The following is a 22381-nucleotide window of genomic DNA, read 5'->3' on the forward strand; positions in this document are numbered from 1 at the left end:
TCCTGAATTCCAGGCCTTTGGAACGTGTTAAACGGAATAGCTCGTGTATGGACATTTTTTTTCTTCTCTCATTGGTATTTGTGTGACACAAGATCAATACCAACTGTTTCATCTCTATTACCCTGACAATGGTGAACTAGTCATTATTCCTAATTTTGAATTAATTTGATCAAATGATCTAGATTACTAAGCCTCTGAGATATTTAGCCTTGTTGTCCTATGTTTTGGGATGAGTTTATGCTAGATGTTCCACTTTTCTGGAGGTGGTGATTCTTTCAAGTATTATTAGCCAGCCTATATCCTCGCATTTGGGTGTTCAAAACTTGTGGTTTTTGAAGCAGGTGTCTTGGAAAGAAAAGGAACATCCATAGCAAAACTAAATTGTAGTAAAATGGTCTGAATACAGTTACTCCCTTTTCTTTGGAACAAGTGTTTTTGACAAAGTATTGTCTATGTGGTCTTAAATATGGCATATTTTGAAAGTGGGCAAAATTAAATGACATATTAATTGCTCTCATGACATATTTTCTGATGAATCTATATCTCTTAATACTTTGAGTAAAACTTCACTGTTCGTTATTAAAATTGACTTACTTGTCTGATGATCTTTTCCTTATTCAGTGAGCACTGAAGAATTGTATGCCACCAGACTGTAGGAAAAAGCTTTAATATAACTACCAAACTACATTTATGTCAGGTTTCAAACCTGTCACAGGGCAAAGAAAGCTTGTGGGTGCAGTTATAGCACCTAAGATTTAGACTGTTCCATTAGAGATTTTTTTTTTTCTTAAGTGGTTTTCCAAGGAGAATGGGATTAAGTGGGTGTCCCTTGTTTGTGGTTGGTTTTTTGGGGTTTGTTTTTTTGCGGTCCTTATTTATGTAATACTTCAAGCTTTCTGGTTTTATTCATTTATGGGTAGCATGTATATTTAATTCATATAATTTGCATGTGTCTCAGAGGGTTCTTTTTCCTATTAATTTCTTGTCATATTCTTCCTCAGTCACTGAATCATTAAATGGTTTATGACAGTGCGAATACTGTATAAGTGAAGAAAGAGTGACTTATGTAGACTATGTAAAACTTAGACACCTGTTTAATTCATGTCTAATATGAGACACTGTTACCTACACACTCCTCCTTTAAGAGACAAAAGATGCTTATGGACATCTGAATCCTCAAAAATAATGCTTCAGAAAACTAGGAATGCCAAATTCTGACACTGAGAAACAGAAACAAGAAAGTAAGAACATCTCAGTATTGCTGCTGTCAGGCATTGCATTATAGTAAAGGAACAGTGTGAGCTGACCTTTACTGTTCTTGTAGTTGTCTGTGAAGAAAAGACAGTACTAAAATATGTCATTTTTGTATCATGTGCTCTAAGTGGTCGTCCTCCATGGAGCAGTAGACACTGCAAAAGTTTTATTTCATGATACTCTGTAACTTCTTCAGTGTTTCACCTTAGTTGCTATATCCTTTACCATACCAGTTACAGTAGTTACAGTGCTAACTAGCGTACAGCACAAATGCAGTTTTTTGGTTCTCTGCAGACACAGGGTTCTTTCCCTGATGAGTCAGCTCCTTCAAAATGCAAATGTTATTTATTTGTTTTTGGCAGAAAGTTCTGTTTCGCTTACCAAATGTCACAGCTATGCTCTTAGTGAATTTGATGCTTAAGTTGCTAAACAATTTTACAGTAAAAAAGCTTGATTAAATTTTCTTTGTTTTCTTTTCCCCTGTTCTCATCTTCTCTTATCTAAAATAGATATAAAAATTACTTAACTACGACAAAGACTGGTTCAAGGAGACTTGAGCTAAGAGACTATGACAGCGTTAGAAAATGTAGAAAACCTTAAAAATGTTTAAGTGGCAGATGGTACAAGAAGTCATAAAGTTGCATGTGATGAGCTAGGCAAGTGTTTACTTTTTACTATGTGACTGCTGAAGAATGGATAAAGTCATGGTAATTACATACTCTCACCTGTGTACTTCGTACTTCTCACTTCCATCTATTTGTGGAGCTTGATGTCAGAATTGTTCAATGGCATAGGGTATTTGGTCCATATCCTAGCTAACTGGATAGTAGAGTTGGCACCTTCAGCTATAAAAGTGTTGATGGAGAGAACATGGATGATGAACGGAGATAGCACCCAGCAGAGAGGGAAGGTAAAGAAGCAGTTGATGGGGTGGCACAGCAGGTCATATCTGATATTGAAAGCTTTGACCACCACACTGAGTTCCTCTTTACTCTGTCCACATCCTTTGCAATTTGGGACAGTTTGGACTCAAGGCACCTAAAACATTTTTTGTTAATGGACTGTTAGAAGCCTAACACAGTTTGTAATTTAGGTTGAGTAAAGACTGCCTAAAGAAGTTGCTTAGCCTGCTCTTAATAACTGTGAAGGCAGTTCTACATGTGAACATTTCACTGCCACCAATGCTACATTGTGAACTTGCTGTAATATAATGGGGGTTTTTGTTTCGTTTTGTTAACAGGATAGCTGTTTTGGGTTGTGACAAACTCCAGCACTACAAGGAGCCATGGTTTCACAGTGAAGAGCCAATGCTTTCACAAGTTCTGAAACTACCAGCCAGTCTTCCTTGAATTTTGGTGTGTGTGAGTCCTTGGTGGAGGTTGCATATATACATGTTTTCATGAAGAGAAGTGAGAAGCCAGAAGGTTATAGACAAATGAGGCCTAAGACTTTTCCTGCCAGTAACTATACTGGCAGCAGCCAGCAGATGCTACAGGAAATACGAGAGAGCCTCAGGAATTTACCTAAACCCTCAGATGCTGCTAAAGCTGATCACAGCATGGGCAAAATGTTGCCTGAAGATCCTAGGCAAGGCCGAAATCCCCCCAAATTTGTAACATATCATAAAGTTTTGCAGGAGATAAGAAACTCGCTTCTGCCTTTTGCAAACGAAACAACCTCAGCTGTCAAAGGGACATCAGAAGTTAATCGGCAAATGCTGCAAGACTTACAAGCTGCTGGCTTTGATGAGGTGAAATATTTTATTTTCAAGATTTGGTGTTTTGTTAACTATAAGCTGTTAGGGCATATTGGAGGGGGAGTTGATCGTGGAATGTCTGAACAGCATACGATAAGCAAAATAGCTTCTACAAAATCTGGTATGTTTCCTTCTAGGATGTAGTGAAACTGACAGTAACGGGGGATGAAGAAGAACAGAAGGATTTAGAGAGGCTGGACTTATTTTTAAGCATCTTGTGCAGTTTGTTCTTATATGGTAGGGGTAGGTTATTTTAATTATATCATTTTAGGCAGAGGGAACTGGACTCTCTAGAACATCGATTTTGGCTCTCATACTCAAGCGAGTTTTGGGTTGTGCTCAGTTAAAATATGTTGATAAAATACAACCATTCTACATTGAAAGGCAGTACCAGACATTTCAGAAATTAATTTTAATGAGGTCTTTACATCTATGGCTTATGGAAACTCAAAACTGTGGAGAAAGAAATTTGGCTCTCCTTACTTTATGCACTTTGTCAGATACAGATAGAATAACAAGGTTCATGACAAAACCAATTGCAGGGTGTCTTTTCTGCAGTATATTCTCGAGACATGAATGTCAAGTCTCTTGAAAAACTTGGGCACGAGTAATTATTCCACTGTTATTTTCATTATAAGAACAGTGAACTAAATAATTTCTTTTTTATATATTACTGAATAAACTTATTTCCAGTCATTCATTTCAGTAAGTGAAAGGAGTCTAAAATGTGGTTTCCAGGAATAAAAAATGAATACACTTATAACTCCTGTGTTTTTTTTTACTGGGACTTGCACATCAAAGTAAATTACACCTGTTTCCATGCCTTCTCTGTAAAATTGAGTACAAAAGCAGGTTTAAAAAAAACAGCTAGCAAACCACTCATCTTTCCAAGGGAAAAAGGCACAGTACCACAACAGGGATTGCCTTTACAGGAGTGCACTGCTTGCAGTAGTGACCAGCTCACGAGTTCTGCTGGCTGTGACACTTCAGTATTTACAGAGAGATCTACCTCTACCAAGAATGAGATTCTCCAAAACTATCAGCTGGCTCTTCCTGAACAATGTCCCAATATCAGGTGCTGATGTGGTTTTTCATGTTCTTTTCGCTTGCTCAAATACATGGTTCAAGCTTTGTTTTCAGTAAGAATGGAGAATTTTATAATGATAAATGATTTTGTAATAATTTGCTCCTGCTCTGTGTTTTTTTGCTGATGTTTGGGGTTTTTTGTGGTTTGGTGGTGGTTTGTTTTTTTTTTTTTTAAATAGATCAGTTCTCAGATCCATTTTTACAGATTGAACCTGCAGTCATTTTTGCAAACTGAAGAATGGCGTGTGGCTGGATGATAAACTAGAAACGTACCTTAAGATGGTATTTTTGTTGGATCCTTTGTATTTGAAGCCTTTAGCTCCACTCTTTGTTCTTGGATACAACTGAGAATTCTCAGGATGCCTGTGATTATATGGACTTTCTTCAGGCACAGTGCCAGCGTAAGCGGTTTCTGCCATGTGTTACCCCACAGTTGTGTTGCCATGCTAGTTCATATAGCATTGGCCCATGAACTCCACCAGGAACAGATACAGCTGAAGTAGGAAAGCATATTTGTTGGTGGAGAGTGTTTGAGAAAGCAAGGAGGAGTGAAATGAGAGTGTATTTTGATCTGGGATTGCTTTATAGACTGGATCATAGCTGGGGTGTGTTGGCCAGGTGTAAGTGGCTGATCTGGGCTGTTTCCGACTTCCATTAGGGATGTGTTTGGTTTAGCAGATTACATGCAGAACTTTTTAATTTCATGATCCCAGGTGCATTACTAGCTTTCTGTAGACACTAGCCTACCTAATATGTCTATAGTAGAGTCTAACTATAACTGGTAGGTACCAAGTCCATTTTTTGTTTTAATTTGCTCTGATTTGAACCTATCTATATAAGCAGTTTTTCTTCATCTCAGCTTTTAATGACATTTAATCAAGCTGTTGAAACAGTACAAATTTGTCTCTTTGCCATATTGTGGAGTCACTGCTTGGTGACTCAGTCACCACTTGGAGTTTGGAAACATTATGAATTTATTTTTCACCTTCTTTTTTTAAATATATTGACCATCACAAATGTTCTGATTATTTCTCCCTAGTATTCAGGGTTAGAGCTGAACTTATAGATACCTATCATTATCAGGTGTGTATACATATATAGAGAGAGTAAATATAGATAGTAATATATATGTATAGTAATTATGGGAGAATGCAGTTCATTGTGTGTGTTTGGTTTTTTAAAAAAAAAAAAAATCCTAAATAGCTTACAGGAAATATCTTTTGCATATTAGAATTGAAGTTCGGTCCTCACCTGTTCAATGTAAGGTGATACTCTTCAAGAAATTGAATATTTCATGTCACATAGGTGGCCAATGTTTTTTGTTCTTCAGCTAGAGGGGAGAGAGATCCTTTGGCCCTTACTCAGGTCCTCTGGATAGCGTAGAGGGAACTAGATTTCATCTCTTAAAATATTGCTGGTCCTGTACTTTGAGATTCTATGTGTCTTTATGGCTTGGTGATGTGAACTTGTTGATTTAGGTTTCTATGTTGTGGAATTACTTGGCTAAAAAGACGGTAAATTTGGTTTTGAAACTGCTTAAGAAGAAAATTAAAGTCAATAGGTAGAAGTGAATGATGGGTCCTATACTCTGGACAATGTAACCCTCTGTTTGCACAATGGTAAAATAGCATACTGATGCTGAAAATGTACTACTTTGCAACGGATCAGTCTTGCCTATGTTAGTAGAAGTGTTGAAGATGTAACTGTCTCGTGAAGGAGCTATGAGATCAAAAGATGTATCTGCTTTTTCCAGCAGTGTCAGCTGGTCTGTAAACATTGCAACAACCTTATTGTATGTATTTTTTTGTTTTAAAATCCTTTTTTACGGTTCTCCTTTGTTCACTGAATTTAATTATTGTTGTTTCTGAAGGCTGTATGGAATTTTGTACGTTTGTAGTATTAAAAATGTACACAGGCATGGTGAAATTATAAATATGGGTTTGAATTTGATACTGACTACTTCCCTTCTGAGCTCTCTTCGATTTCCCATTCGTTTTAGTTGGTTGGTGAATGCTGGCACTGATATGTAACCTGTTCAGACATAATGTGAACTGAAATGATCGCTTTGATATTGACAAAGTATGACCATAACAACAAATCACTAAAGACACTGTGCTTAATTACAGGGAGTTATGCTGTGAATTTGTTTCAGACTTGAGTCAGCTGCACAAATCCCATTCAATGTAAGTGGGAGAGCAGTGCCTTTTAACCATCTCTGAAATTCAGCCTCTGTTGCTTCACCTTGATCTCATTCAAGTCAGTGGAAAAACCACTGGCCTGTAATATCTTTTCCATTGACAGAGCTGGGATTGGCCATCAGATCAAAACTTATGTTGGGATCTCTAAGAACGCAGAGCCTAAATGTACCACCAAAATAATAGAATTTCTGCCAATAATGTTGTCTTCATCAGGCAGAATTCTTAGGGAGAAACTAATGGATACTTGTTGACAAAAAATCATGCTGAGTCGAAGGAAAATGAGCAAAAACCAAAGTTCTGAGGTTTACAGTAGGATGTCTTTCATAGAATAACTTAGGTTGGAAGATACCTGGTCATCATGTAACTAGCTGTTACCTGGCTAGTGTCTATCGGTGCATATAAGCAAACTGTTTGTATGAGTAGCAAAGTGACATGATTTACATCAAACTACAGTGTTTGAACAAGTTACCTGTTTTTCTGAAGATCCAGACTGTAATAGTGTTTTAGAGGTTCTGCTGTGGAGAAAAAGGTTTAAAATTAGTTTTAAATCAGTTGAGAGAAATCAGTTAATGTACTTTGGTAAAATTACTGGAGGATATTTGGCTGACTAACTGTGATTTTTTGTATTTTTGCCATTTTTTTTGTAATTTATTTTATGTATATAACTTTCTCTTTAGGATATGGTTATACAAGCTCTTAGACAAACTAACAACCGTAGTATAGAAGCTGCCATCGAATTTATAAGTAAAATGAGCTACCAGGATTCTCGTCGGGAACAGATGGTTGCAGCAGCGGCAAGACCTGTAAATGCAGGTATGAAACCACCAGGTAGGTGTATCCATGGTAACTCAGTAACTCACTGAGTGTATTCTTATAGGTGGAAAATATAAAATAGCAAATTTCTCCTTCACGTGCTCAGAATGGAGCAGAAGAAATGTTGAGATACTGTTTTTTGCTTTTAAAAATAGCATGTAAAGTATATAATGTAATTCTTCTGAAAGATAGGTGCATTTGACATTAATTTCTTAAACATTTCTTTTTATAACTGTAGTTTTAGTATTGTATGTAAGTATTTTATACAAGGAATGGCACTCAGGTCTCATTTTTAGTAATTTTTGTCCCTCACTGGTGTGATGCCCATATTTTGTTCTCAGTGTCAGGTGCCATTTAGAAGTCAGTGGTGAGCACCGAATTCTTATTTTAATTTTTTGTCTCTCTTTTCATACACTCTCCCACACAGCAGCACTACATATGTGTACTTTTGTGTATATGTATTATTTTTGTGTGTGTGTGTATATCATATGGCTACGATATTTGTATTTTAGGATGTCCTGTTTCAAGAACCTGTGCTCTACTTAATTTTCTACTTGGTTTCAAATTTTGTTTGTATGTTTTTTTAAGGCACACATCATGGGTTTTAGTTAAGAGGACAGACTATAGCTTTAGTAGCGAGAGAGTCAGAATTTTGCTACTTGCTATTATTGCTTTCAATACATGCAAGCAATTTTTAATACGACTTGATGTTTTTCTCTTTTCACCAGATTTTAGTAGCATACACCTAAACAAACAGTAACTTTCAAATGCAGCAGAAGTACTAAACTTCTGTTTGACTGGAGTGCTGAGCTGTTAGCTCTGTAAAGTTACGTTTTAAATTGACCATATTGCCAGTCTTGTTTAATATCTTTATGGATGATCTGCATGAGGGGATCGAGTGCTCCCTCAGTAAGTTTGCAGATGACACCAAGTTGGGCAGGAGTGTTGATCTGCTCAAAGGCAGGAAGGCTCTGCAGAGAGATTTGGACAGGCTGGATCAATGGGCGGAGGTCAACTGTATGAGATTTAATAAGGCCAAGTGCTGGGTCCTGCACTTGGGTCACAACCACCCCATGTAACGCTACAGGCTTGGGGAGGAGTGGCTGGAGAGCTGCCCAGCGGAAAAGGACCTGGGGTGCTGGTTGACAGCCGGCTGAATATGAGCCGGTAGCGTGCCCAGGTGGCCAAGAAGGCCAACAGCGTCCTGGCCTGTATCAGAAATAGTGTGGCCAGCAGGAGTGGGGAAGTGATAGTTCCCCTGTACTCGGCACTGGTGAGGCCGCACCTCGAATCCTGTGTTCAGTTTTGGGCCCCTCATTAAAAGACAGATACTGAGTTGCTGGAGCGTGTCCAGAGAAGGGCAACGAAGCTGGTGAGGGGTCTGGAGCACAAGTCTTATGAGGAGCAGCTGTGGGAAATGGGGTTGTTCAGCCTGGAGAAGAGGAGGCTGAGGGGAGACCTCATCGCTCCCTACGACTACCTGAAAGGGGGTTGTGACGAGGTGGGTGTTGATCTCTTCTCCCAAGTAACTAGTCACAGAGTGAGAGGAAATGGCCTCAAGTTGCACCAGGGGAGGTTTAGATTGGATATTAGGAAAAATTTCTTTTACCGAGGGAGTGGTCAAACATTGGAAGAGGCTGCCTAGGGAGGTGGTGGAGTCACCATCACTGGAAGCGTTCAAAAAACGTGTGGACGTGGCACTTTGGGACATGGTTTAGTGGGCATGGTGGTGTTGGGTTAATGGTTGGATTTGATCTTAAAGATCTTTTCCAACTTTAATGATTCTGTGATACAGGTATGAGGAAAAATTAGTAGTCAAGAGTAGCAAAGTACAGCATTATTTTCATTTAGTCTGTGAAGCAGGGTTAGTCAATGCTCGTATGAAGCTGCTAGCTGAATGCCACCATTTAGCCGTGACTTTCGTTGTTACTTGCAAAGATATAGTGATTAAACACATTCTTTTACTAAAGATGCAGTGACTTTCAGCAGTTACAGTACTGTTTGAGTAGTTACAATACTGTATGTGTTTACAAGTATCACAGTAATAACTGTAAAAAGCACAAGACTGCATGCACTATCAGTTCCTTGCATATTCTGTTTATATGATGCAAAATAACATCTGTAAAGTGAATATATTGTGGAGTTTGGCTCTGTAAGTTTTACTTTCATACAGTTTTAATTCTTGCCTCTATACAACACTTTTACTGATAAAGACTTAACTCTTAAAATTAAAGTATTTAATCAAATTTCATGTGCAAGGAATATAACAATTTTGGATGAACTCTATGCATACAAGGGTGTAAACAGGCTGTTTGATTTTACAGCATTCAGTTAAATTTTTTTTTAAGAACGCTTCATTTATAAGCGTTAAACTGGAAGGAGTAACAACATGACTAAACCTATTTTTCCATGCTGTTGCTTTTTTGTGTTTGTACTGAACATCTCTTCCAGGAGTTGCTTGTATGCATGATTTAAAATACATAGTGTGCCTAATAATTTTGCATATTACCTTTTTTTAATTAAAAATTGAGTGCATCGGTAATTGAAGCAACATACATATTCAGAAAAGTAATTTCTAAAAACACTGATACTATAGTTTCATTGCATCTTTTTTGCTCTTATGCTGTGTACTGAGCATATGACCATAGCATGCTGTGTATTACTAGATAGAGAAAAATTTTTTTCATGTGAAGTACAGTGTCTTATGCTGTGTCGGAGAATTTCCATCCTATTTCTGTGGTAATTAATGCAGAAGAGTAAAATATTCAAAGCAGTGAATAGAAATAATTTCTAATCATATAAATGCTGTGTTTCCTTCTTGTAAAAGCAGGGACTGTACAGCAATCAGTTAACCGCAAGCAGAGCTGGAAGGGTTCTAAGGAGTCCTTGGTTCCTCAGAGGCATGGCCCTACCCTGGGAGATGGTGTAGTTTATCGCTCAGAAAGTCCCAGCTCTCAACCTGATGTAGGAAGGCCATTATCTGGATCTGGCATTGCAGCATTTGCTCAGGCTCATCCTGGCAACGGACAGAGAGTGAATCCCCCGCCTCTACCACAGATAAGGAGTGTCACTCCGCCGCCGCCGCCGCCTCGGGGACAGACACCCCCTCCAAGGGGAACTACTCCTCCACCTCCTTCCTGGGAACCAAATTCTCAAACAAAGCGTTACTCTGGAAACATGGAATACGTGATCTCCCGTATTTCTCCAGTGCCGCCAGGAGCATGGCAGGATGGCTATCCACCTCCGCCGATGAATCCTCCGCCCATAAATTCTTCCACACAGGGTCAGAGAGGCATGAGCGCTGTCCCCATTGGCAGGCAACCAATAATCATGCAGAGTTCTGCTAACAGCAAATTTAGTTTTCCCTCAGGAAGAGCTGGAATGCAAAACGGCAATTGTCAGGCAGAATTCATAGTTCACCAGAATGTGGTGTCTGGGAACTCAGTGAGTCGCCAGCCACCCCCATATCCCATGAATCCAACTAACAGGCAAAGTCCCACAGCACTACAGATGCAGGCAGGAGGATCTGCTCCTCCGTCAGCATACACTAATGGGAATCTTCCTCAGGCAATGATGGTGCCAAATAGAAACAGTCACAACATGGAACTTTATAATACAAATGTAGCTGGGATACCTGCATCCTGGTCACAGCCTTCCCCTGTGCAACCGCAGTCATCACCTGGCAATGGGCATGACATGCCTGCATGGCAACCCAATGTTCCTGTACGGTCAAATTCTTTCAACAACCATCATGGAGGTAGGCAGAGTCACTCTAGCAGCTCTCAGCCTTCAGCTACAACAGTAACAGCGATAACACCAGCTCCCATTCAGCAACCAGTAAAGAGTATGCGCGTGTTAAAACCAGAGCTACAGACTGCCTTAGCGCCCACTCACCCTTCCTGGATGCCACAACCAGTGCAAACCATTCCGACCATTCCCTTCTCTGAGAGTCCATCTACAAATATGGCAGTTATGTCTCCGGTGGCAGAGGCTCCAAATTACCAGGGTCCCCCACCACCTTACCCAAAACACTTGTTACACCAGAATCCATCGGTCAGCCTGTATGAGACAGGACCCAAGCTCAACAAGGAGGAAGCATCTATTTTATCCAAGGAGGATGAGAATGAAAAGAATTATGAATGTGTTGATTCAGCAGATAAAGAAAAGAAACAAATTACAACATCACCTGTTCCTGTTAGAAAAAACAAGAAAGATGAAGAAAGAAGAGAGTCTCGCATTCAAAGCTATTCCCCTCAGGCCTTTAAATTCTTCATGGAGCAGCACGTGGAGAATATACTCAAGTCACATCAACAGCGTTTGCATCGGAAAAAACAACTAGAGAATGAAATGATGCGGGTAAACTCTTTCTTCTTTCTAAATCTATGACTAGAGGACTGTTCCCGTATTAATTTTAAGGAGTATGTCATAATTGTAGAATGTTTAAATAGTACAGGTAGATAGAACATTGTGGTATATCACGGTATTGAAGTATATTTTTTATTTTTGTGTTTGAGATGTGGCAAATTCTTCATTGCTTTGTTTACATACTTCATTGTTGTCTTAGAAATTAATTTTAAGTAAGATTTTTGGCTTGTCTAAATGTAGCTCATCGGGCTTATGTATGATAAGGCAGCAGAAGCAAAATCGTTGTGTGAGCTGAGATTAAACTACATGGCTCATAGGTTTTTGTTAATGGGTTCTATTTAATCCTGAGTTTTGAGTGTTATATGCAATATTTTAATTACTTTTTTTAAATAAACACTGCAGATACAAGTGGTAGGCTGGTTAGTGTGTTTATATAGTCACCCAAACAGTGATACCTTTTGTGTTCTGCATTTGTTTCCAGTAGCGATAGGGCTTTCTAGGTTCAAATCCCAAAAATCAGTATTTAAAAGTTACATTTTTAGAATGAGAGAGACACGGTACCTTTTGCCTAAGTATTTTATAATTCAGGCTGTATAGGTATCTGTTTAAGCAAGGGGTAACTGAATGGGATGATAAAGAGAGACATCAACAAAAACATGTAAAATCAACTTCTTTGTGCCTACATGAAGTCAGTTGTCTATTTTTGTGATTTCGGTGTTCCAGAAAATCAAATCAAAAGGGTAAAAACTGGAGCTGATGTATGCATATGTTATTTCAAAAGAGAAAATAGTGAAAAGTAGTGCAATTAATATTTGTAGAAGTGGAAATTTGAGTTGTATTACTTAAATGTTTCTTAACAATTGTAGTTGAAAATTTGACATAAGTACGATGTACCTTTTAATTTATTCTATGAAAGAATGCATTTGACTTATGACACTTTTTTGAAGTGCTGTTTTTTAAATCTATGTTTTCTTACTCTTTGAAAATTCTTACTGTAAGTTGTAGTGTTTTATAAGTGTGTGCTTAATCACAAATATGTAAATATTAGCAAGATTTCTTCCCAGAACTCTTTCTAGATCTTTATTCTTAGTCTTCTCTCTTTCCTTTTCACTTCCACTAACAGCTGGTTTAAACTGTTAAGGTGTGGGAAGCTTTCCTGAACTCTGTAGCCTCCATCCCTGTGTAGACAAGTAAGATTTTGGAGCAACAGTATTTATTAAGAATAGCATGATCCCTTTTTAGGGGGCTTTGCATGCAATCCTGCATCAAAATTAAGCATGAATTTATTTTGACTATTTTTGAGTACTTAAATGTAAGATTATAATTAATGTTGATTTGCAGACTTCACTTCCCCTTCTTACTGTGTTGTGTTCCATAGTAAGCATAAGTATTACTTACATGAAAGCACTGATGTAACTTTTCTTGATAATTTTCTTGTGCATTTAAAGCACCCTAGTAAATCTCTTATATGAAATGCAATTTATAGTATTTGTATTAGATTTAAAGCTGGCATGTTTAATTACAGGCTGAAGGGTAGAAAATGGGGTATTATGCTACAGCGTAATCTTTTTCATTGGGGTATAGGGGAGGATTCCCACAATAATATGGTATATTTTGGGTCTTTGTAAGAAGGAGAAATGGAAACTAGCTCATTTATTTTCAGGAAGTTTAAGAGGATTAAACAAGTATTGAATCCCTTCTTTTCTCTGCTTTGGTAGGAATTTTGAAAGAAAACAAATACCAGAATGCATCTTTACAGAAACAGTTACCTTCACAGGATGCTGTATTTCTACCATAGGTGATATTTCTATGCTGTCAGGTTTCCTAGGGAATAGAGTGGAGCCGTCTCAAAAATATTTCATTCAGATGTGTGAATTTGCCCAAGAATTATGCTAGATGTCTTTGCCGCAAAGAGGTTCATGATTTAAGGCACAGCAAAATGAGAGAGGAGCAAAATGAGAGCTAGTTGTGTGATACCATAGAGCTATTCAGGAAACTCTTGTGTCTGGCATTGACTAGAACTAGGCAGAGGTGTATGTGCATGAGTGGTTGTGCAGCTGACAAAGTTGGTTAATTTTTGGTAAATGCTGTAGCTGAGGAGAGTTCTATGGAAAATACAGCAATGCAGAGAGTGATCAGTTTGTGATAAACATTTGTTTTAGTGGATGGCATAAGAAAAAGTGACGGTGTGTTGAGGGAAGAGATGACAAATTGGGGTACTTGAGCTATTTTTCTTACAACAAAACTGTTAGGGTGCAGCAGCTAGAGAGCAGGTACCAGAAGGTAAAGCTGCAAGGTTTTTGGAGACTCTGTTTGTACATCTTGTAGTGATTAGTTACTGTATTGGGTCTCACTCCTCCTAGAAAGAATATATTATTTGCCAGTTTTCTAACTGATCAGTGGGGTTCAGTTTTTGTGCAAGTGAGCCTGTACTGAAGCAGACTTCATGGTTCAGATGGGACTTGAGAAGGTGACCCACCATTGTCAGAACTTTAACAGGGACAGGTCTTCGGATATCTTCTTGACATGTGTAAGTCTTCAAAAGTCCCTCCTTCTGCATTGAAGTGTGCTTTAAGCATGTTCATTCACAGAAAACTTGAGATGTTTCTGTTCTGGAAGACAGTGCCTGGATATTCCTGCAGTAATGTGGTGAGAGAGACAATTTCTCAGTTTCAGAGTAGGGAGTTGAACCTGTTTCCCACATCTAGTCTTGACACTACTGCTACCCAGTCCTAACTACTGCGTCTCTGATGTCAACAAAAAACTTTGTCTCAAATTTGAGACAGCCGTCCCCATTTAAATGTTACTGAGTTGATACTCCTTGTGAAGTTCATTTGAGTAGACAAGCATTTTGTATGTGTTTTCCTAACTGCATCTCCTTTGGATCCCTTTTTGTTATGATGCGTGTAAAAAAAAAAAAAAAAAAAAGTGTTCTAACAGTATTTTCTTTAATAGGTGACATATAGCATCCTGAAAGCATTTTTAAGATACTACATGATACCTGATTGATCTTTTATCTCACCTTTTTTTTCAGTCACGTCTATTATATTTTGTTTGAAGTTTTAAGTTAGGCAAAGTAGAAGTCAGCTTATACAGGCCTAGACTAGTAGTTACCTAATCCTGGTGATTGTCCTGAGTGCTGTCATGCAGATGGTATTTTAAGCTTAAGGATATGGAAGCAGCAAGATTTAGCATCAAGAATCAATAAGATGTGACAGTAAGAAATGGAAAACTTCTAGAATAGTGCTTGAGTAACAGTTGTGATGTTTGCAGGGATTCAATTTGACCACTTTCAATTTTATGATCAGAATGTCCAGGAAAAAATAAGCAAATATACTGTAGGTTGAACTTGGAAATCGTTGCTGTAGGATGGTGATTTCAGGCCAGGTAGGCAGATACAATAATTGAGATGCTATGAAAAAGGGAACGTACAAGATTTTGAAAATGCTGACAGAAAACAAAAGAAGGAATGAACGTAAAGCTATGTGGTGGTAGTGTCATAGAGAAAAGAATATAAAAAATTGAAGAAAGATTCTGCTCACATTAAAACCAAAAAGGGATATTCTGATTCCAGGACCTGAAACGTGTCAAGAAAGATGGCACTGGAATTGAATGGCACTTTAAAGAAACTGAAGCCAGCAAAAATGCACTAGGAGGAACCCCGGTTGGAATATGACAAGAATGCTCAGTGTGTTTCTCATAGATAAGGGTTTCCATGCTGTAGGTGATGAGTTATGTGTGGCCTGTGAGTGCTTCAGCTGTCAGAATGTTGGTGGCTTTGGCCAGAACACCAGGGATGTCCATTCAAGATAAGGGTATGTACACAGCTGGGAGCCAAGAACTGATACCATGGGGAGGAGTGAGACACTTCAAAGAAATAACTCTGCTCAACTTGTTGGAATGGAGAGCGGAGAGTGGTAGAGGGAGCATGACTGAAATCCTAATAGAAAGAGGTGGGTTATGTGGTAAGAAGAAAATCAGGTCTTGGCTTGTGGCAGAGGCACATGCTTGGTGTGGGTGGACAGTAGGAAACAGTGCCATGTGGATCCAGTTTGTGTAGATACACGGGGAAGCATGAGAGTGAGAGAGTCGCGTACTCCCTTCTGAAACTGAAATTCCACTGACATGGTCAGGAAGTTTAGTGATTCTGCTCTAGCTAGTCTAGAGTGTGGAAGCCTTTCCCACTGCAGCTCCTTAGTTAGCCCTCAGCAACTTTACTCTTAGGCATGACTTGGTTTCCTTTAGCTCTGCGAAGGGAGTCAGGGAGGTAGTTGATGGACACTGTTACTCAGATAACTATTATTTGCAATTACTATCAGTAGTTTGTAAATTACCCTTTCACTCCTTGAGGACATACTCCCTTCTCAAGAACCTTCTGGTGCATGGCACCTTGTGCATTTTGCTGTTGAAAGTGATCACATGCTTTGTTTTGTATCACTCCTGTAACGTTTTCATAGAATCCTAATGTGTAAAGAAAAAAAAAAAAGGAAAACAGAAACCCTTAAAGTATTATTTCCCATGCCGCATATAAGTATTTGGTTTGCTTTGCTTAAGCCTTGTAATTGTAAGAAGATCACCAAGAATTAAGAGTACTATTCACTCCTCAGATTTAATTCTGTTTGCTGCACAGGTTGGATTGTCACCAGAAGCCCGAGATCAAATGAGGAAAATGTTGTGCCAGAAAGAGTCTAATTATATTCGTCTAAGAAGAGCTAAAATGGACAAGTCGATGTTTGTAAAAATTAAAACCCTGGGAGTTGGTGCATTTGGAGAAGTTTGCCTAGCAAGAAAAGTGGATACTAATGCACTATATGCAACAAAAACTCTGAGGAAAAAAGATGTTTTGCTTAGAAATCAAGTTGCTCATGTTAAAGCTGAGCGGGATATCCTTGCAGAAGCTGATAATGAATGGGTGGTTCGCCTGTACTATTCATTCCAAGATAAGGACAATTTGTACTTTGTAATGGACTACATTCCAGGAGGTGATATGATGAGTCTCCTAATTAGAATGGGTGTCTTTCCAGAAAATCTGGCACGGTTCTACACAGCAGAACTGACCTGCGCAGTTGAAAGTGTTCATAAAATGGGCTTCATCCACAGAGATATTAAACCTGATAATATCTTAATAGACCGCGATGGTCATATTAAATTGACTGACTTCGGGCTCTGTACAGGTTTTCGATGGACCCATGATTCAAAATACTACCAGAGTGGTAAGAGAAATATTAAAGGTTTCTTTGTTATTTTGTTGACATGTCATTCTTTGTAAGGAATTGAATAATAAATGAGTGGAAAGGTGATACTGCTGATTCCTTTCTGAATAATCATCTAACAATATGTCTGCACACCACTCAAATTATAGAAGGCAATGTTTAGTTAGGGAGAGTTTGTGAGCATTGATTCCTTAAGGGAGAAGGAATGAGCCATGCTGCTGTAAGTTTGCCGCATTAGTGGCTTCTGAAATTTGGAGAGAGAAAATCACCACAGTAGCAGAATAATTAACACAGACAACAGCCCTAACCCTAACAACAGCTAAAAAAAAGTTAGAGCAAAAGAATTGTCATTGTTCTAAGAGTTACAAAATACGTATTTTGCAATAACCTATTTTTAACTTTCAAAAAATCTTCAAAAACATTTTTTAAATTACTTTTGCCTTGTTTTTATCAAAATATCATGTATCTTAGTCCAGACTGTTACACAGTCTCTGGAGAGAAGTTGAAGATTTAAAATCTGATTTTATTTTTTGATTATTTAAATATTGGGGTTTTTCTGTTTACAGAGGAGCAAAACCAATATACACTATGTGCCCCCAATGAGGTTGTTAAGGAAAAACTGAGAAAAGAGCAAACTTGATAACTTCTTATTGTCAAAAATTAACTTAAGCTAATGTCCTCAAAAGTTTGTATTTTATACCATAAGCAAAAAGTCAAAAACCTGATGTTAATGACCTTTTTAGCTCTCAAATTGAGTGTTGAAACAGATTCTGTCTTATGAGAAATCTTAACAGATAATGAAAATTTCGTACTAGTTAAGGACTAAAGTAATCTTCCTCAATTTTGGCATCTTTCTCACTTATAGGTGATCATGCACGCCAAGATAGTATGGATTTCAGCAATGAATGGGGTGACCCAGCAAATTGCAGGTGTGGAGATCGGCTGAAGCCACTTGAACGGAGGGCTGCACGTCAACATCAGCGCTGTCTGGCCCATTCCCTTGTTGGCACACCCAATTATATTGCGCCAGAAGTATTGTTACGAACAGGTAATGTATTTTTGTACTGCAATCTTGCTGCAAAGTAACTAATACTCCAGTAGCTTGCTTCACCTTTCTTACACTGCCACTTTTCCCCAGTATATATTATTTTGGCAAAAAATAAATTGTTGTTAATATGGAAATCTTAAGCAAGTATTGAATAGAATTCTCGTGTGAACCTTTTTTATTCTTAGAAATATAAGGCTAAAATTATACTAAGGCATTGACTACCTTGTTTGGACTTAATTTCAGGTTACACACAGTTGTGTGACTGGTGGAGTGTTGGAGTAATTCTCTTTGAAATGTTAGTGGGGCAGCCTCCATTCCTGGCACAAACACCACTGGAAACACAAATGAAGGTAACTTTAAGAGTCTGGTATTAACAGTCTGAAGAAACAGGCTTGAAACTTACATAGTCTTCCTAATTTGTAATGGAATCAAAGGTGATTTTTTTTTGAGCATGCTGCTCTATCCAAGCATGTTATAAACTAACAAGATTTTAAACTTTACATTACTGTGGCAGTGCACCTAATTTGCAGAGGGACTTCAAGGTTTACGTTCGTATCTTTTATCCAGTCATGCAGTAAACATGCCAGCTAAAAATCATGTTTCACATCTCAGCTGTTCCCTTTCGCTTCTTGCTTCTCCTCTTCCAGCATCTGGATATTCTTTTCCCACCACTTGGCTTCCATGCCTTCTCACCTGCAGAGGATTTCCTTTGGTGATGTATCTGCAGGTGCTCAGCATGCAGAGGTGGAGGAGCAGCAGATGACTGTGGCTGTTCAGGGTGACTGGCAGCTCAGAACCATTGGTCCCTCCCCTCCTGAGCCTCAGCTGTTTCAGAGAAACCACCAGGGCAGTCTTCTACAGGTGCTATTTTTGCAAAACTGCATTCAACTTGCAAGATACTACTTGGCTCAAATATAGTGCAGTATTGTTTTTTGGGGTTTTTTTAAGTTTAAACCTGCTAATCTTTCCAGTGCATCAAATAAATCAGAATTTGTTTGCCTCACCTTGTTTTTAAGATTGTAAGCCATGAGCCTAATCTCAAGTTCCAGGTGCTGGATTTTTATGGTATCCTTGTTGGTTTATAGCAGAGGTAGTCCATGCCAGACTCTTATTTAGATTTGGAATGTGAGTAAACTTTACCTGGATTTTGCCAGATTTCCAGACAAAATACGCCTTGTGTTTCTGAAAGAGCAGCTTCCTGTTTTCCCCTCTATAGTGTGAAAATGTTTACATGTGTTGAATGATTGTTTGTGGCTGTTTTGTTTTGTTTTAATTTTCACTGTGTTCTTTTTATGAAATTGTAAATAGAGTAACACTTCTTTTTGCTTTAAAGGTTATCAACTGGCAAACTGCACTTCATATTCCACCTCAAGCTAAATTGACTCCAGAGGCCTCTGACCTTATTATTAAACTTTGCCGGGGGCCAGAAGATCGTTTAGGCAAAAATGGTGCAGATGAAATAAAGGCTCATCCATTCTTTAAAACAATTGATTTTTCAAGCGATCTACGGCGGCAGTCTGCTTTCTACATTCCCAAAATTGCTCATCCTACGGACACGTCAAACTTTGATCCCGTTGATCCAGATAAATTGTGGAGTGATGATGATAAGGAAGGGAACAGAAATGATACGCTTAATGGGTGGTACAAAAATGGAAAACATCCAGAACATGCTTTTTATGAGTTCACCTTCCGAAGGTTTTTTGATGACAATGGCTACCCATACAACAATCCAAAGCCCATTGAGTATGAGTATGGTAGTTCCCAAAACTCAGAACAGCAGTCAGATGATGATGATGATGATGATGAACAGGCAGGTAGAGGAGTTCAAAATCGTGACCTGGTTTATGTTTAATAGAGGAATAAAGATTAAAAACTAAATAAACTTATTTTACAGCTGCAATTTTTGAAAAGTGTCTTCTCTTAAGAGAATTGAGAGAAGATTAGTAGGGTAAATACATGCACATTTTTTTTTTTTCTAAACACTAAGAAAATTGTGTCTTCTCTTTCCCTCTGTACATTTTGTTTCCCCAGAATACAGGGCAATCCTTCTCAAATATTAATTTATTCCAGCATTGTTAATTGTTTAATTTAGAAGAAATTTGATGTTAGGTGGGGGGGAAAAAAAAATTACTTTTATCATTGGTTCTCTGTACTCTAAAGTACTCAAAATAGAAAATAGTGTTTTGCTTTTGTTTTTTTCCCCCTAAGACAATGCCTGGTATCTATTTGTACATATACTGAATAATTTTAGAAAAGAAATCTCTGCATCAGAATTTTTAATGACAGTTTTTCCTTGCATTGACCAAATATAAAACCTACTTTACACTAGTAAAGCTCTCTGATACATTTTTGAAGGGGGAGGAGGGAAGGCTGCTGTACCTGTGCTTCTCACTGTAATTACTGTAATTATTCACAGTGTTGGAAAAACTGAGCCATCTATCTGGTGAAATGTTTCCAGCTGCTGTGGTAGTGGCATAGTTCTCGGCTTTGGAACAAGAAAGTGTCAGTCTTGGCTATGTTATGATTGTAAAGTGATAAAACATTGGAACTACTATTTTATTAAATAGTAATTGAATTTGACATCAGTAGCGCCGTAACATGTGACTGGTACTCAAAGCAGAAGGACTGCTCATTCAACTTGATTGTCTCCTGTCATCAGTTCTCCTATAGTTATGAGAGGAAAAGAAGCTTTTAAAAAACACTTTCTGAAATCTAGTTTAATTTTTTGACTACAACCAAACTGTAAAGTGTGTACAGCTCTGCTTTAGTTGGAATTTTTAGTTTGAAAAATAAATTTTAGAATACTTTCTTGTATTAAATGTTTGAGATTAGTAATGGGAAAAGATTATAAATTATGGCTTTTGAGACTATTGTGGAGACCAGTTTCACTTGGCTTTAACAGTTTTCGTCCTAGTTACACAGGCAGTGAGGAGAAATGTCATGCACCAGTCCATCTGAGCTGTCGATACAGTTTCAGTGGTCAGTCTTTCACAGCCCAATTCAAAACAGAATTAAGACCTTTCGGCTGTATCTGCTGCCTTCTGCATGACTTTTCATAATTTCCCCCAGCAGGTGAACAGGCATCCCCGTGGGTCTTATGGGTGGGAGGGTATGGAACCTGTTGAGGTTACAGGGAGCAGGGAGGGGGGTGACCCTCTAAGCAGCTTCCCTGAGACAAGACCAGGAGTTACAGGTGAGAGGCAGAAAGAATTACGTGTGTTCTCTCTCATCCTTTCTCCTGAAGCTAACACAGTGGTAAAGAAAATGCACTATTTTTAGTAAACTTCCTGTCTCTTAAAATTCCAATGGATAATCTAATAATGTGCCTGTAAGCATTACTGCTTTCTTAAATTATTATTTGTGCCATTGCACTGGCATTGTGACTATCTAAACATCATAAAATTGGTGTTTATAGCTGTTCTTGCAGCAAACACCAGTTACTAGATTACTTTTTCTTACCAAGCTGGTTTAAGAAATTCTTGTGTGCTACCAGACGCTCGTTCCCTTTCTGTGTTCCAGTTCAGTGTCTCTCTTTGTGCCAGTTCAACTGTCTGTAGTGCTGAGCTAAATACTGGATGAGTGAAAAAACTGCTTGGTGTTTAGTGTTTGGAGGTTTTTTTCTTGTAAGCATGTTCATGTGAGGGATCCAGTTTCCAATGTGGTCCAAAAAATTATTTCCACTGGCGTGACTGAGGAAGGCGTGAACTGCAGTAAAGAGGGTTGGCAGTGGGGAAACTTTACTTAAACGGACTTGATCAGAGAAGAAAACATTTGTGGAAATTCACCCTTCTACTGCGAAGTACTTATTGTGGTTAGAAGATAGTTATGAAAAATTATTTTCTTTTCTCAAACAGGTAGTTACTTTCTATAATGAAAATGGGTTTGTAGCTTAATAAAACAATTCATGTTCTGTCTGCCTGTTCCACAGCTGCTGAAATAGACTAGCTTTTAAAATTTCATTTAGCTTAAATATAAAATGGCTGCAGTGTATAACTCCTCCATTTTATATATTATGTAAAAAAAAGATTGTTTTCCTTGTAAATAAACTTTAAAGATTATCCTCCTTCATAGTAAGTATCCCAGTAAAACTGGTCTACTTGTCTTGGAGTAAAGTATAATATATTACTGTTTAAAGGTAATTTAATCAAGCTTGCCTTACCATTTGTGAAGTGTGCAGAGAAAATGTCAATTCTTCATTAAATTGACTGTTAAAATTGCCTTTTTATCTGAGTATATTTCTCCTCTGCCTGCAGTGTATTATGGTATATTCCTGTTTAACACACCAACTGGTCTTTAGCCAATGTGTTTAAGAAAAAATGAAGGAGGGGGAAAAAAAAAGGTCCTGTAAAGGCACTGTGGTTTTATACAAGCAAAACCCATTGCTTTTATTAAAGGAAATTATTGAGTCTTTTAAGGACGTGCAAATACTGAAATATTAAATATTATGTTACCTTTTTTAAACAAATATAGGAAGAGCTCACATCTTTAGGATTTGGTAGATGCTTCTGGCATTTTCTGTTGTGTTAGAAGTTGTAATATATCTTGTTTGAAATTTGCCACCTATATGCTGCAGTATTATAAATTGCCTTGCAAACATGCAGTGTGTTACAGTCCAAGTTCTCTGAGAAAGTGAGTTATACATAGATGT

General features: G+C 38.1%; 1 protein-coding gene across 2 annotated transcripts; it reads left to right on the forward strand.

Annotated features, from left to right (window-relative positions):
* Nucleotides 1-2653: 2653 nt before the first annotated feature.
* LATS1 (large tumor suppressor kinase 1) lies at nt 2654-19737 on the forward strand (the record flags this gene model as incomplete). Of its 2 annotated transcripts, none has more annotated exons than XM_081998286.1 (7): nt 2654-3004; nt 6972-7122; nt 9935-11463; nt 16103-16685; nt 17551-17733; nt 17977-18083; nt 19067-19737. In XM_081998286.1, 7 exons carry the CDS (start codon nt 2654-2656, stop codon nt 19583-19585), a joined length of 3423 nt encoding a protein of 1140 aa, XP_081854412.1. In that variant the 3' UTR covers nt 19586-19737. The 2 variants fall into 2 exon arrangements, with proteins under 2 accessions (XP_081854412.1, XP_081854413.1); XM_081998287.1 differs by having other exon boundaries at nt 9938-11463.
* Nucleotides 19738-22381: the final 2644 nt, after the last annotated feature.

This window comes from Phaethon aethereus (genome assembly GCF_964289735.1).
Source record: "Phaethon aethereus genome assembly, chromosome: 3".
Lineage (NCBI taxonomy): Eukaryota > Metazoa > Chordata > Aves > Phaethontiformes > Phaethontidae > Phaethon > Phaethon aethereus.